The sequence below is a fragment of the Rhinopithecus roxellana genome, chromosome 14 (assembly GCF_007565055.1).
Source record: "Rhinopithecus roxellana isolate Shanxi Qingling chromosome 14, ASM756505v1, whole genome shotgun sequence".
NCBI classification, from domain to species: Eukaryota; Metazoa; Chordata; class Mammalia; order Primates; family Cercopithecidae; genus Rhinopithecus; species Rhinopithecus roxellana.
Window position 1 is genome coordinate 75,146,267 of NC_044562.1, and position 16,685 is coordinate 75,162,951.

Sequence of the window (16,685 nt, forward strand, 5' to 3'; positions counted from 1 at the left end):
CTTGCACACAGTACACAGCATTACTACACAGATTGTATGTTCTTAGAGGCTGTCCATATTCAGAAAAAAAACCCAACTCACAGGCTGAAGTTATGACTTCTGCTAGACCTTTGATTCTTTGATGCTATTTGCTCTGAAAACTTAACTACCATTCTATTCTGATGCACATCTCAAGCATGTGAGCAACTGAGGTTAACTGATTTCATGAAGATCAGGGCTGAATGATGAGCCAAAGCACTTAGCCCTCGCAGGGAACGTACATGAATGAGGAAAGCCAGACTGGAAGGTGGTGAACTGGAAACACAGGTCCCTCCGGAAGTGATGACCTGGCTTTTGCATGTTGCTGCCACGGGGGAATCTGTGTCTAGAGTTGCCAGATCTTCCTTTTTTTTTTTTTTTTTGTTAAGAAATGGGAAATATGGATTTCTTCTTTGTGAATTCTCCCGATTTTAAAATGGTGACATTATTTCAAAAGAAAAGGGGGAAAAAATGCTCTCTTTAGACCCAACACCTCTGTGGGCCACCTTCATTTCATGCCTCACTGGGTAGGACCTCTGGTCTAAGGGGACACCGGAGTGGCAGAGCCAGACCCTGGCTCTTGACCAGGGTTCTTTTCACCACAGTACACTGCCTTCTGTAGTCTAGTTGCTCCTGCTAGATCCACACAGCACTCCCAAAGACAGTTAGAATGCCATCTGCACAAGGGGTGAAGGGGAGTGTTGCAGGTCTGAACGCAGAAAAGCAGAAAGAAGACATACATGCCCCTGCCCCCTGTGAGAAGAAACTCATCAGTATAATTATCACATAGAAATAATACCACAGCGAACTGCAGAGCACATTGTGTTTAATTTCCTCCACTTCTCACTGGCAGTGTACTCTACATGTACAATATACTGTAATTACATTGTACACATTCCCACAGTGTTTGTGAATCTATTCCTATAGCTTTATCTATAGATTGTTGACTTCAGAGCTGAGCAGCTGTTGTTTACCAGACGTTACTGATAACTTCAACAAATGCAGTGGAGTTTTTCTTTTTAAATAAATGTTCCCCTTGGCTTCTCTAGGAGGAGACACAGGAGAATGCAAGATTTACTTGCAAAGAGGCTCATAGAACAAAATACATTATTTTGTGGTTCTTGAACCTCACTGAAAACCTTCTTACGGCTAGAAACCCCCCCGGGCACACAAGATTTGGCATATAATTTCAGGGCCCCCTTGATCCCTGCTATGGAAAGTCCATGGATCTGGGATCATAAACTCCGGTTGTCAATGGTGTCACTTATCTATTCTTGTTTTCACTTGTACAACTGCTTTATGATCATATCTTTAAACATGAAGTAAATTAATGATGAAAACATATGAGACACTTTATTTCTGGCTGAATCCACATAAGAATAGTTGATGATGTGCAAGACTATTCACATTTTGGAAGTCAGAGAAGGCACAATCATTTGAATCAGTTGCTCCCCAAATCAAGATTATTTTTCTTAGATTTTTTCCTCCCTATTCATTAAAAAATGAACACTTAGTAGTCCTGGTGTCCCATGTTAGCAAACCTGGCCATGAGCCAGTCCTGCACTAGGAAGAGCAAACAACTCTGACTAATAAAACAAGAGCATCGTAGTCTCTCAGCACTGGGTTTATTGGAGGAGATGGTACTGGCGGCCTCAGATTCATGTCTATGTCATAGTGTCATCCCGAGTTAATGAGACAAATTTCCTCAAGTGACTCACACAATGAACTTAGCAAAAACGTTTAGTGTTCACCTTGTCATTTCCACACCAGACTGAGGGAGCCAAAGCTCCATCCCCACCACCAAAGTCCCAGCCCAGAAGAAACAGTAGCACTGGTCTAGTATGACCATCCAGTGCTATGATGCAATTTAACTCCCAACAGACTAAAATTGTTACTTATTATTAGTAATCTTTTTATATTAAAGTATTATACCAGTTCTTGTGATACATGTTCAGGTTTTAAAAGAGCACCTCAAATTCATGTGGGAATACTAGAAATATAATATGAAATCCTATTATAGGACCTTTTACGAATGTGCTATAAACATTAATGCATTCTTGCAACACCCTGAAAGACAATAAATATTATCTTTCCTAGTTTATAAATGACTGAACTGAGTTAGCAAGGGCTGATGTGAGTTTCTCAACATGGAGCAATGAGTCACAAAGAGAGTTGGTTTGAGGCAGGATTTGTTGGCAGTCGTGCTTGAGTTGTCTCCAGTCACACTGGATAGAGCAAATTAATTCTCTTTAAATTCATTCACAAAATAATATTCCTATGGTTATTTTCTAGTTTCACAACAATGTAAATATGTTCTAGTTTAAAACAGCAAAAATCGTCTTTACACTCAAGGCCCCTATCTCATGGAATTCATGGTCCAAAGTGTCTCTGACACAGTCAGATAGTTCCCAGGCTCCGAGGGTGTCTCAATGGCCTCATTAAGAAGACCTTAATCACCAACATCTACAGAGGTGGCAGCACTTAACTTACTGAAGGGTTGGCTCCTGTAGTATCTCACTGTTCTGGCCGTATTTGCAATCATGCGCTAAAAGGAATATAGAAAAAAGAAAGATAGAAATTCAAGTAAGCGTAGAGTACAATCCAAAAAGGAAAATAAACCATTATTGATTTCTGCAATACTTGATACCATGAGAAATGACATGTTCTGAGATGTTGACTATTTGAAGGCAACTAATTGATGTATAACTTGTTTAATTATTTCAAAGGGGTACCCACTTACACACAAGGCATTTTCAGGTCAGGAATATTAATGGCGTAACTCTCATAATTGTTGGCATGTTCCCCATGATGTAAAAAGCATCTATTGGCCGGGCGTGATGGCTCACGCCTGTAATCCCAGCATTTTGGGAGGCCGAGGCGGGTGGATCACGAGGTCAGGAGATCGAGACCATCCTGGCTAACACAGTGAAACTCCGTCTCTACTAAAAATACAAAAACAAAATTAGCCGGGTGTGGTGGCGGACGCCTGTAGTCCCAGCTAATCGGGAGGCTGAGGCAGGAGAATGGCGTGAACCTGGGACGTGGAGCTTGCAGTGAGCCAAGATCCAGCCACTGCACTCTGGCCTGGGGAAACAGCGAGACTCCGTCTCAAAAAAAAAAAAAAAAAGCATCTATCATGCCTGAGACTGTACATTAATGCTTTTTCACCATCCTTTCTTGTGGTTGCCATGAATTTGTAAGAGAATCTGTAACTATCCTAGATTTGGAGAAAGGTTAGCTTGTCAAGTTCCTCACAGTAAATAAGAGTCACTAATGAGGTATGAGATTATATTGACTGAACAGCAAGTCAAAATATTCTACCTTTACACTTTTGCTACACATTCTGTATTACTGACCTCTCTAATCTTCCAGCCAAAGTTTGTATTTTAATGTTAATCCTAATGATTTGATTCCCTTCTTTCTTCCTTTCTGATTATAACACTAACATATAAGCATCTTAGAAATTCAGAAAATACAGAAAATGTTAAGAGCAAAGTAAAAATCACTTAGAATATTACTTCAGAGTAATCTTGTTAATATTTCATTACATAGCCTTCTTATATTTAAAAATATAAAAAAACATATTTTTCAAAAAATTTGAATTCCTAGAGTACATATATATTTCATTTTGATTTGAAATTTTTCACATTGCATTGTGACTATTTTCCATGCCATTTGCATTTTAAAACATTTTTTTAAAAGCATGTATTCAACCAAGTGGACAGACTGTAATTTATCTGACCTTTTAAAATGTCACTAAGTGATCACCTTAATTTCTTTGTAAAGTTTTGGTTGCAATAAAGACTTAAAAGGGAATCTTTTGTGCTGAGCTCAATTAAAAACAAAAGAAAAGAGAAAAGAAAATGGACAGAAACTGGGGAAAAACACTGGTGAGGCCGACGCTCCATTTCTTAGCCAGAATGTCATGGTATTTGAACAGTAGCTGGCACTCCTGTCACTATGTATGTTTCAGGACACCTTCCTGCTCAAGCTCTAAAGGGGGGTCCCGTAGAGATAACAGATTAATTACAACACTAGCAGAAAACTGATAAGGCTCCATCCAGGGAAAGAGACTCCCCAATCTCTGAGCAGCTAGGTAATTCCAGTCATCCCTTTCTTCTCTCATGGACCCTTGACTTGCCAAAGTATAAGAAAATGACTTTGAGAAAGCTTACGTAGCGTTAAAAAAAATCACAGATGAGTCAAGGCCTTACAAATATATTATCTGCGAGCATCATAATACCTCACTGAATACTACTGCTTTGAGGACTCCAGCAAGCCTGAAGTGACATGTGCCTGCATTGGATAATTTCGCACACAAAGAGGCAACTGGAAAAGTTAGAACTTCACTTCATCAAGGATCCTAAAAACTGACACGTCCATCTGTTGATCAGCATGAGAAACGTATCACAAATCCCTCCCAGAAAATGTAACGTACAATGTATAATTAGCCCTTGATATATGGAGCCTTGAAATAAATAGTAACTATGATAACTTCCCTGCTAATTTACTTTTAAGTTGTTTTTTCACTCCTCTAAAGGCTTTGCATCTGACGGGCACAAGTATATTCCATGTAGAATTATTGTAATTCTTCAGATATTGAATGGAGTGTAATTACCGAAAACCCTGGGAAATGCAGCCAGTATGCCCCTCTGAAGAATAATAAAACAATTAGCAGGGGTCAGAAACCTCTTCCTATACCATTTTGTAGGGAGTAATTGTTCTGCTTTTTAGTTTTGAAAGCTAAAACATTTCATTCTGACTTTGGTTTTATGCTACTCTTTACAGCTATACTCTGAGGCTTCATAATTTTTAGCTCATTATGTAGTTTAAAATGTGAGAACAATTGTTTAAATTAGTAATTTCCAGCCCTGAAGTTCATTCTACCTTTCTAAATCTTTAATTTTAACAATGGTTTTAATTTTGACATATCCTTTTTAATTGTTCTCAAAGATAACTTCAGTTTAACTTTGAAATCCAAATCTGGCTTTACAACGAGGTCCATTCTTTTCCTTTGTGAGGTCGAGATAATAATGTTTAATGGTGTGAACCCACAGTTACGATGTGTGAATCCAACTAGCATTGCTGGTCAATGCATAGTAACAAATGCTTTCACAAGGCCAAAGAAGGGTTAACTTAATATTTTAACTTCCCCTTCTTTTGCACCCATTAACACATGTAATATTAAGCAGTTACTGACAACTACTTCCAACTACAAGGCATTCTCCTGGGTTGCTGAAAGAGACTTCAGGAGTTACCTCCTTGAACCATCTCCAGAGTGCACAGTGCTTTTTCCACAGCCTGCCTATAAACAGTGGCTCTCCCGCTGTTTGAATGCATCCCAGCAATGAGTAACACATTACCTCCAAAACTAGCTTCTTTCATTGTTAGACATCTCTGATTATTAAAACTTGTCACCGTGAGTTAAGGTCTTTCTCCTTTTACTTTTCACTCATTTATCCTTGGAGCTCATAATGCATTTGCGTAAGACTCCCACCGGCACCATGACAGTTTACAAATGCCATGGCAATGACCTAACAACAAACACGTTTAATTTCTTTTTAACAGGACAAGTCTTCAAATACTTGAATATAACTGTTATGGATATCCTTGCACCCCCAGATCTTTTCTTGTTCAGCCTAAATATTCTCAATTTCTTCAACAATTCTTCATAAGACAGTTTTGGTTCTCTTCCGAACAGTCTCTGGTACGGTGCCCTAGACTAAACAAATTGTAAAGTGCAGAGAAATTATGATCTTCCTTCTTTCCTTGATCTAGATGATGCTATACTGGGCCTACGGTAAAAAAAAAAAAAAAAAAAAAAAAAAAAAAAGTCATGCCACTGACATCTGTTGAAGTAATTGTGACTTAAACCTCAACCTCCTTCACTGAGCTGCTGTGTGGATGCAGCTTTCTGCTCTGTGATGTACAGTTGATTTCCTGGACCAGAGTGGAGGATTTTAAAAACTAAAACCATCTAGTGAGAGTCTATCTTTCCACACACAACAGCCCATGTTATTTTTGACGGCAGACAGCTGTTTATTCCCTGGTGCTTGCCGTCCAGCCTGGCAGAAACGAAGGTTAGAGAGATACAGGCTGCGTTATCCAACTGCTGCAGCGGGGGCGAAACAAAACATCACACCCTGTGCTTCACCGTCCGCCAGAGCAGGTTGGCCTGCCTGGAGCTGGCCAGGCAACTTCCTATAATGCCAGGCCGGGGGGTGGGGGGCAGGAATGTCTGATTACTCCAAAGCGCAGATTCTCATCTTTTTTTCCCTGGTAGCCAGCCTGAGGTTTACAACACATTCCCATGAGCAAATAGCTAATGAAGACAGCAACTGGTAATTTGGGAGTGAATGTGGCGCAAACATGCCCCACATTAGAGCACCTCGTTTAGAAGGCGCTCCGGATCCGTGCAGGTGGACACATTGAACCCCCGGTCGCCACACTGAAACTGATGTTTCTTGGGACTAATCTTAAGTACAGGTCTTCGGAGCTTATGTGCAAAAATGAATATGTTCCTACAGTTCATGGCCTACAGGGCTTAGAGATGGGTCCAGCTGAAAGCTGATGAATTCCCCTGAGGACATGCACTTGAGGAGGGAAATGCAGAAAGGAGAAATGAGGTGGCAAGTGAAGAACTCCGTGACTATGTCACGCGTCTATGTTTCTTTAGAGCTGAGAACAGAGGGGCACAGAAGCAGATGTCCTTCCTGGGGCCTGTGTTGCAGAGTGGAGGTAGAACATCAGCAGGATTTGTTTTCCCAGCCTTGGTCACCACCTTGCTGATGTAGCAAAGAAACCAGCCCAAACCAGCTAGGACTAGGAATTATAATGTATTTGCATAAGACAACACCCCAGCCCGCCCCCGCCGCCCCCCACCCCTGGTGCCATGACAGTTTACAAATGCCACCGCAATGACTGGGAAGCTACCTTAGATGGTTCCAGGAACTTCTGGCACCTTTTCCAGAAAGTTTGTGAAAAACCTGCTCCTTAGTTAGCATATAAGTAGAGTAGGTATAAATAGAGCCGGCCAGCACTCTGTGAGTGCTATTCTGTGCTACCCTGCCTATGAGACAGCACTGCTTGGTCTATGGAGCAGCTGTTTTACTGTACACTGTTCCTCTCATGAACTTGCTGTCTTTCATTGTCAGCTCACTCTTAAATTCCTTCCTTAGGAAAGCCAAGAACTCTCCCCAGTTGAACCCCAATTTAGGGGTCAGCCTGCATCAGAGTGACCAGTACAAAGACACCATCCAAAGGAAGGTGTGACCACTGTGTGCACTTCGGCCTGGTATAAGCCAGAGGCTCTGAGGCCAGCATCCCAAACACAAATTTCTCTCAAGCTCGGATGCAGGGAATTTCCCTTGAGTCCGCTGAGGCGTCAGAGGTACCATGTTCTCAGACTGGGCCTTTGCGGCCTGGCTCTCAGCAGGCGTCACCCTTCTGTGGCATCCTCCCCTGAGAAGCAGGCCAGCTAAGTTCCACTTTCACTCCTGTAAAGACATGACATAGCCTACTAGGACTTTGTGGCTGCCTCTACCTTCCTGGCCAGTTCTGCACTGACTCTTGTGCCCTAGTCCAAGTTCCCCCTTTGCTCTCCCATTGTGGAAGAGGAGAAGACTTTATTCTTCAAGTTCGAACCAGCAGGCCCTCCGGGCCACGCCACCTCACTGGTGCCACTCTAGGACCTCCCGCTCCCAGACAGCAGCCACAATAGCCTCCCTCTTGGCCTATTATTCTGCCTCTGCTCAGATCCCTCAAGAAGCGGCTCCTCACCGAAGGGCCTCTTCTAAATGCCTGCGTCCAACAGTTTTAATCTTTCCTTCTGTTGCCCCTTAAGATCTTTACCATCCTTGCTCTTAATGTTTGCCAGATTGCTTTTTCTTACATTTCTGCCTCTACCGATTTGATTCTGTCTCCAGTCCTATGCCTATCAAATATAGGATCTCTTTGCTTAGCATGTGTAAAACCACATTTACACCATTTGATTATTTCACTCAGACCTCCACATATTTGGGACAAGAATTTTTTTCACAAGATTCAGAAATACACAGTGTCTCACCTAACAGAGATTGTGCCTGTGATAGCAACCAAATGGAAGGGCACAGTGAGGACCAGAGATAAAAGGGAACTGAAGCTGAACCAGCCTTCACTGTCTGCATCATTGAGGAGGAGCTCTGAGTCCTGTCTCCCTACAGATAAAGCTTTAATATCCAAGAGGTGTGTGACATGTAGATACACATGTGTAACACATGCATGATGCTCATGGTATGTGGTACATATGATGACCATGGAAGAAGGCAGTTCAGGTGCCTGTCCAGGCACATGTAGAGCATATGTACCTCTATGTACTCAGGGAGGGACACTGGAGGATAGACACAGCACCATAGGGAGGAAGGGGGACAGAAAAATGTCTGGTTAGGAACAAAGGCTAAGGCAAAGTCATCGTTTACAATGTCTCAGTTATGCAAAACGCTTTGGGACATTTTGGTTAATCTAATTTTCTTTTTCTTTTTCTTTTTGAGATGGAGTCTCACTCTGTTGCCCAGGTTGGAGTGCAGTGGCACAATCTTGGCTCACTGCAACCTCTGTTGCCTGGGTTCAAGCAATTCTCCTGCCTCAGCCTCCTGAATAGCTGGGATTACAGGCGCCCACCACCACTCTTGGCTAATTTTTGTATTTTTAGTAGAGATGGGGTTTTACCATCTTGGCCAGGCTGGTCTTGAACTCCTGACCTCAAGATCCACCCGCCTCGGCCTCCCAAAGTGCTGGGATTACAGGCGTGAGCCACTGCGCCCGGCCGGTTAATCCAATTTTCTAATAAAATAGAAAACACTTTTGGATTTATTACATAAAATCTTTGAAAAATGCTTTCGTGCACTAAGCCCAACACTGAAACATTAACATTTTATTCTTTTATTCAACAAGTACTTCTTGCATACTTACGATGTGCCAGACATTTTTATGGGTGCTGGGGAAATAATGTGCCAGATATTTTTATGGTGCTGGAGAAATATTAGTGGACAAAACAGATACCTGGGCCAGGGCACTTGCATTCTGGTGGGGAAGACACTGAAGAGGCAGGAAGATCATCTCAGGCTATGAAACCCCTATTAAGGCAAGGCTGTGTTGGAGAGTGCTGGGTGTGGCGGAACGGTGTTACAAGGACAGACACAGCAGCACAGGGAGGAGGGGAGATCAGGGAAGACGTGTGATCTTCTTCCCTTCCTACAAGGGTGGTCAGGGAAGGCTATATGGAGGAAGGGACCTGTGAGCTGAGGCCTGACTGATGAGAAGCCAGACAGCAGACGACTGGGGGAAGACAATTTCAGGCAAAGGTAACAGCCAGTGCAAAAACCCTGAGGCCAAAAGGAGAAGGCAGCAGGCCGGTCTCACTAACGTGGACTGGACACGGAAAAGACAAAGTGTGAGATGAGGCTGGATAGGTGCTTAGGGCTAGTCTAGATCTTCTGATATTAAGTCACTGCATATAATGTGGTTTTATTTTCCATTGATAAAACTACATGAAGTTTTCTTTCCTGCTTTTTGCTTTCTGACAGCTTTCATTACTGTTGTGACCTAGTTTTTATATCTTTTGTGGATTTTTAATATTTCATGTGTTTGTTTTCTCTTCCCAACTGCAGGTAATCTCCTAAAGGCCCAGGGTTACTTTCTAGATGTTTATATTTCTTAGTAAATTCTTTTGCCTGGACACTCCACACATGTTACGTTGCTTTGAAGCATACCCTTTGGAAATCTGCATTTAACCTGGCCTGTGAAATCTATACAAAGACGTAAACTCTCAAAGTACTCCCATAGATTTATTTTGTGTTGGAGAGGTCTGGGAATAGGGTGGATTTGAACACATAGGTTTTTATTTAGAGATTCTTTTTTTCCATAGATTGAGGTAACAAGTGAAGTGCTCTCTCCATGAATCTTATAATAATATTATTGATGACAGAAAACATATTGTTGCTAATTATGTAATGATGTGTTTAGTGATACAAAAATAAAAGGATTCAAAACATTTCTCTTCCTTAATGAATTAGCTTCTGTAATGTTTACAGAAGTATAGAAGTTTGCCCCATGCTTCTCATTCCAAATAAAATGACTACCTTAAAAATCATATATATAAATAAATATACCTAAATATGGGTATGTCTGAAATAGAACCAATCTCCTATCAGCATGCTTTATGCAGCCTGGGATAGTGGCAGGCGGCCAGCATATTATCCTCTAATCCATTGCTAGTCTATCTCCTAAATGTTATAAATATTCATGTATGCCATAGAAAGCTAGGAAGGGCTTTATTCAAACATTTTTTTGAATATTCCTTTATGTTCCCCCCAAATAAAAGAATGTCTGTTTGTTTTTTTTTGGGATAAGGATCAGGGTGTGAATTCTCTTTTGTTCATACCCATAAATCCTGAAAACCAATAAGCAACAAATTCTCTAATCCTTATTTCATACCTCAAGGGGGAAGATGTAGGAGATTGGTTCTATTTCAGAGAAATGTTTTGAATGAAGATGTACAAAATAAAAACACTTAGAGTTCGCACGGTGGTTTGCTGTGACTGTACAATGCTGCCACCAAGAAAAGGTATCTGTGTTCCTAGCTACCCTGGTGACCTCTGCCCCTGGCAGGGGCTCCCTCTGGGGACCTAGCCCACCAGCCCCACAGAGGCTGCCAGCTCTGCTCAGCACCTGGGCCTTGATGATGGATGAGTGGGAAGTGGCACTGACATCAACCTGAAAAGGAAGATGTAGCCTTTCCCAAGACCCACAGTAGTAACAGTAGCCACTGATGGTAGTGGTGGTGATATGGGGGTAGGGGTGGGTTAGTTTATGGGGAGAAAATTTTGGAAACCTGGCAACATGCACCTTGCTTAGAAAACATAATCAAATCATTTTGAAATTTCATTTCATTTTCCAGTAACATCTAATTTATGGAAAGACAATTCTTTTTTTTTTTTTTTTTTTTTTTTTTGAGATGGAGTCTCACTCTTCTCATTCAGGCTGGAGTGCAGTGGCGGGATCTCGGCTCACTGCAATCTCTGCCTCCCAGGTTCAAGTGACTCTCCTGCCTCAGCCTCCCAAGTAGCTGTGATTACAGGTGCCCATCATCACAACTGGCTAATTTTTGTATTTTTAGAGAGATGGGGTTTCACCATGTTGGCCAGGCTGGTCTTGAACTCCTGACCTCAGGCGATCTGCCCACCTCAGCCTCCCAAAGTGCTGGGATTACAGGCATAAGCCACCACACCCAGTTGGAAGGCCAATTCTAAAACCAAACTTTCTTATGGTAGAATTTCTCAAATGAGATAAAATGTCTCACATTGCTAGAACAGAGAACTAACAGTACTCTTTTGATATCCTTTCTTCCCTTCTCTTCCATATGAATAAAACCCCTTAACTTTCAGTGGGATACATGAATACTTCCAATAAGGGCTTCATGTTTTAGCCTTCCTTTCATGGGACTAGGTTTCTGGGAAATAAAACATGAGTCAAGTGGTGAGTGTAACTTCTTCCCTATCTTTAAAAGGGATGAAACATGCTTTCACCTTCTCCTTTCCCTTTCCCTGTGGTTGGAATGTGGAGGTTCAGGTTGCCATCTTGAACCAAGTGGATGTAAAACTGGCAAGAGGGAAGGCAGGAACCTCGATTGCATCCTGTAGCAGGGCTACCATACCCGCTTGAACTTTTAAGTGAGAAAGAAATAAGTGATCTTGCTTATGCCATCATTAATTTAGGTTTCCATTAATACAGCTGAACTGCTTGCTACCTTAGCTATGCATTGCTCTTCAGCAAAAGTGGACTCTGTGAGAGTAAGATGGGAAAGATCTCTTTCCTTAGTGCTAGGCATGGAGGAATCCACTGCTCTGGGTATGAAGTGCAGAAACAGGGAGAGGAATGATGCTCTTCTAGTATCTACTGAGTGTGACCTTGACTTTTCCTTGCAGGTTATGGATGGGACACCAAGATCTCAAAACCTAGATGAAACAGCTTTTATCTCCCCTGACAGATGGCGGCCTTTGCATACCTTCCTGTTCTTATTTGTTCAGGCTAGTTAACTTTAGCCATCAAAACTTCTTCAAAAATTTTTTTAAAAATTTTATTTTACATTCCAGGATACATGTGCAGAGTGTGCAGGTTTGTTATGTAGGTATACATGTGTCATTGTGGTTTGCTGCAGCCATCAACCAGTCTAGGTTTTAAGCCCTGCATGTACTAGGTATTTGCCCTAACGCTCTCCCTCCTCTTGCTCCCCAACCCCCAACAGGCCCTGGTGTATGTTGTTCCCCTCCTTGTGTCCACGTTTTCTCACTGTTCAGCTCCCATTTATGAGTGAGAACATGCAGTGTTTGGTTTTCTGTTCCTCTGTTAGTTTGCTGAGAATGTTGGCCATCAAAACTTCTAAAGCTCAGTCAACTCTTTAGGAAACGCTGACTTCTACATCTCTGTGCACGTGTATATTTTATAGTTAAATAGTTGGCTTAGCCATTCCTCAGTTTGCATTTCTGCATAAGTAATCCAGAAGTTTCTTTACCCATTTGCCAAGTCTTCCATTTCTGGAAAACAGACTTTCTTTCTGGGAAGTCAGAGGAATTGTTTAATTATCCATACTAATAAGTAAGCAAAAAATAGTGTTTACTTTGATCAAACAATTATTACATTGACACAGGAATAAGATGTTCACACCCTGCCTTTGGTGTGAGGGGTGGGAAGGAAGACTGCTGAGGAAATATTTGCGGTCTAGTGTAAACTGTCTTTGAGGAGTGTGCACTCATGTGTTATTTCATAAGAAGCTTAAGACACAGTGCCCAGCAATAGCTGCATTTGGCCAGACGGAGCTTTGCAATAAGTGCATTCCCCAGACTGAATGCTGCAGATCCTTGCAGGATGACTGCAGGGTGTTTCAGATTCTCCTGGAGTCACACGTGCCAGCTTGATTTCAAGAAACAACTAGCATAACAGTTTTCTGATAAGAAGTCTATAGCACTTTATGGCTTACATAATCCAGAGCTAGATGGGCCGGGCATGATTCCCATTTTCTGTTGGGGACACTGACTCACAGAGAAGTTAAGGGACAGCTATAAAGTGATGGAACTGTGTACTGAACGTCGTGTCTCCCAGACTCCAGGTCCTTGGCTTTTCCCACAGCGCCACATTCACACTGCAGTTCATGACTGGGCAAATGCTCACCCAGAGAGAGATAAAGCACTCCAACACTCCAGCCACCAGGTTGCAGCCAAAGGATTCAGAAGACAATGATCATTCCATTAGCATGCACTATGCAGCTAAAGAAAGGTTTTGGCATGATCTGCTTTATTGCTTCACAGAAAATAAGAAAAGAAACTGCGAAGTAACTTAAGCCAGGTAACCCTGCTTTCCCCCGCCCCCCACCCCACCCTGTTAGAAGTAAGGACTAGGAGGAGGGAGGCTAGAAAATACTGAATATGTGCCAGTTCCACATCTGTTGTGAAAAAAATTTTCTAGGCCAGGCGCAGTAGCTGATGTCTGTAATCCCAGCACTTAGGGAGGCTGAGGCAGGAAGAGCGCTTGAACCCAGGAGTTTGAGGCTATAGTGAGCTATGATCACAACACTGCACTTTAGCCAGGGTGACAATGAGAGACCCTGTCTCCAACAATAAATAAATATATAAAAGTATTAAAAATAAGATTAAAAAATTTTTTTTTATTATGAAGATTATCATGTTCCTTCTCTGAACTTGAGCGAACTTTATTGGGATAAGCAATACACATTGAGATTAATCCTCCACAATAAAGGCGTAGAGTTGCCTTTTACCTACAGGCACTAGAGTCAGGCTTGGCAGATAAACCTTTCAAAGGCATCCTGGGGCAGTCTAGTTCCGCAAACCTTATAGCAAAACAACAACATGGAAGTCACTCAGGAACATTTGTGCATTTCAGCAACAGGCTGCCAAGGAAGAAACACACGGCACAAAAGCCAGCTGCTGCTGTGAACCACAACGCAAATACTATTCAGTTTCACAAAAGAGAACTGACAGAATAGAACAGGTAGCCAATTTGAACCAAATATTTCAAAACTCCTTTATGTGTAACTACCTTTTTAACAGGGCAGCATATATGGAAATTATTTCCTTTATTAGAACAAATGCAAATTTTATTTTAAAAACACATTGTGGTTAAGGTTATAATACCGCACATACCATTTTTTCAAAGTTTACTAGATTGTCAATGAATGTCTTGTTCCCCTCATGAGTAAATGTCATATCTGTAAAGAAATAAAAGCCACATTCTAATCACTAATGGAAATATGTCATACTAAGAAAGCACAATAGCACCATTAGATTATGCTGGCAGATTTGCATAACACTACAGCTGAAAAAAGCTGATAATAGTTCCTTTAATGCTAGGTGTTTAACTTTCTAAATCACTTCACCTGAGATTAGTAAAATTTTTAAACTAATCTTCTGTTTCACTAACAAGTTTTCCAAATCGTGGATCCCTGCTCCTCCAGTCATCTTTCCGACCCTTTCTGAAAAGTCAGGGCTGAGAGGAGATGACAAAGACGGCAGAAGGAGGGGATCAATCATTTTTCCCTAAGTAATCAATCTTATCAAGGTATTGTTCATTTCCCTCCCCCAAATACTCATCACCTGCTTGGCCTGTGCATCTTATTAGGATTACCTTTAATGAGCAAAGGCATGAAGGGGATGAGAGGAGGTTCCAGCTTAGCAACCGTCAGCCTGTAGGCCCTGTGGTTCCTTGAAGGGTCCTTAGGAGAGAAAAAGAGATGATAATGACCGGTGACGCATACACCACCCTTCGTTACTTCCTAATACACCTGCCTTGTCGCCCCACAGTCAGGTACAGCTGACCTTTGAACAACACAGGTTTGAACTGTGTGGGTCACTTATTCATGGCTTTTCTTCTGCCTCTGCCATCCCTGACACTGTAAGACCAACAACCCCTTCTCCTCCTCAGCCTACTCAACAAGAAGAGGACAAAGATGAAGACCTTTATGATGATCCACTTTCCTTTAATGAACAGTCAGTACATTTTCTCTTCCTTATGATTATCATATCATTTTTTCTCGAACTTACTTTATTGTAAGAATATAGTACATAATAATACATATAACATACAAAGTATGTGTTAATTGACTGTATGTTATCAGTAAGGCCTCTAGTCGACAGTAGGCTATTAGTGGTTAAATTTGGGGAAAGTCATAAGTTATGCTTGGGCCGGGCATGCTAGCTCATGCCTATAATCCCAGCACTTTTGGAAGCCAAGGCAGGAGGATCCCTCGAGCCTAGGAGTTCATAACCAGCTTGGGCAAAATAGTGAGACCCTAAGTGAGACCCCTATTTTTTTTTTTTTTTTTTTTTTTTGAGACGGAGTCTCACTCTGTCCCCCAGGCAGGAATGCAGTGGCGTGATCTGGGCTCACTGCAACCCCCACCTCCCAGGTTCACACCATTCTCCTGCCTCAGGATCCCATGTAGCTGGGACTACAGGTGCCCACCACCACACCATGGTAATTATTTTTGTTTTTTTTTTAGTAGAGACGGGGTTTCACCGTGTTAGCCAGGATGGTCTCAATCTCCTGACCTCGTGATCTGCCCAACTCGGCCTCCCAAAGTGCTAGGATTATAGGCGTGAGCCATTGTGCCCGGCCAAGACCTGTATTTTTAAAAAAAAATAAAAAATAATTTGGGAGGCTACTTGGAAGGCTGAGGTGGGGGGATTGCTTGAGCCCAAGAAGTTGAGGCTGCAATGAGCTATGATCGCACCACTGCACTCCAGCCTTGGTGACAGAGTGAGACCCAGACTCAAAATAATAATAATAATAAAAAATTATACTCAATATTTCTACTGCATGGGGGTGGAGGAAGTGTCAGTGCCACTAACCCCTGCGTTGTTCAAGGCTCAACTGTATTTCTGAATCAAATATAGCTACAAAAGAAAGGTAGACTTACACAAATTGATTTGTGTGTGTGTGTGTGTGTGTGTGTGTGTGTGTGTGTGTGTTGAGATGGGGTCTCACTCTGTCACCCAGGCTAGAGTGCAGTGGCCCAATCACTACTCACTGTAGCCCCCACCTCCTGGCTCAAGCGATCTTCCCATCTCTGCTTCCTGAGTAGCTGCGACCACAGGTGCAGGCCACCACATCTGGCTAATTTTTGTATTTTTTGTAGAGACGGGGTTTCGTCATGTTGGCCAGGCTGGTCTCGAATTCCTGACCTTAAGTGATCCACCCTTCCTGGCCTCCCAAAGTGCTGGGATTACAGGTATGAACCACTGGGCCCGGCCTGATTTGTGTTTTAAAATAACTTCACTTATGGCATGAAAAAATTTTTTTGTTTTCCCTTTCTTGTTTGAAAAGGAGATTCGCCTACAGGAGCCAAGGTGAGAGATTTCCTTTGAAAGCAAAAATAAACCTCTACTGCAAGATCCCCCTTTTCCTGAAGGCCCACCTTCTTCCTGGGTGTCTGGCTCACTCACTCTCTGCCCTGTACGGCCGATCCCTGTTCCGATTTGCCCTCTGAAACCTGCCCATCACTCCCAGCAAGCCCAGCTCACTCCTTTTCTGTCTAACACCTCCCAGTCAATGGGGAAAAATAATTTTGGCAAGCCAAGGAAAATGCAGCTTCCAACCCATAGCCAACCTGAGCTGGA

General features: G+C 42.3%; 1 protein-coding gene across 5 annotated transcripts in view; it reads right to left on the reverse strand.

Annotated features, from left to right (window-relative positions):
• RAPGEF4 (Rap guanine nucleotide exchange factor 4) overlaps window positions 1-16,685 on the reverse strand; it is a 315,123-nt gene that overhangs the window by 1,748 nt on the left and 296,690 nt on the right. For all 5 annotated transcript variants that reach the window (XM_030916805.1, XM_030916804.1, XM_030916806.1 and 2 more), the window contains 3 exons: window positions 14,695-14,782; window positions 14,214-14,278; window positions 2,509-2,563 (listed from right to left, as the gene is read on the reverse strand). In XM_030916805.1, coding sequence (XP_030772665.1) covers window positions 2,509-2,563; window positions 14,214-14,278; window positions 14,695-14,782 — 208 coding nt within the window. The remainder of the gene's footprint in view (window positions 1-2,508; window positions 2,564-14,213; window positions 14,279-14,694; window positions 14,783-16,685) is intronic.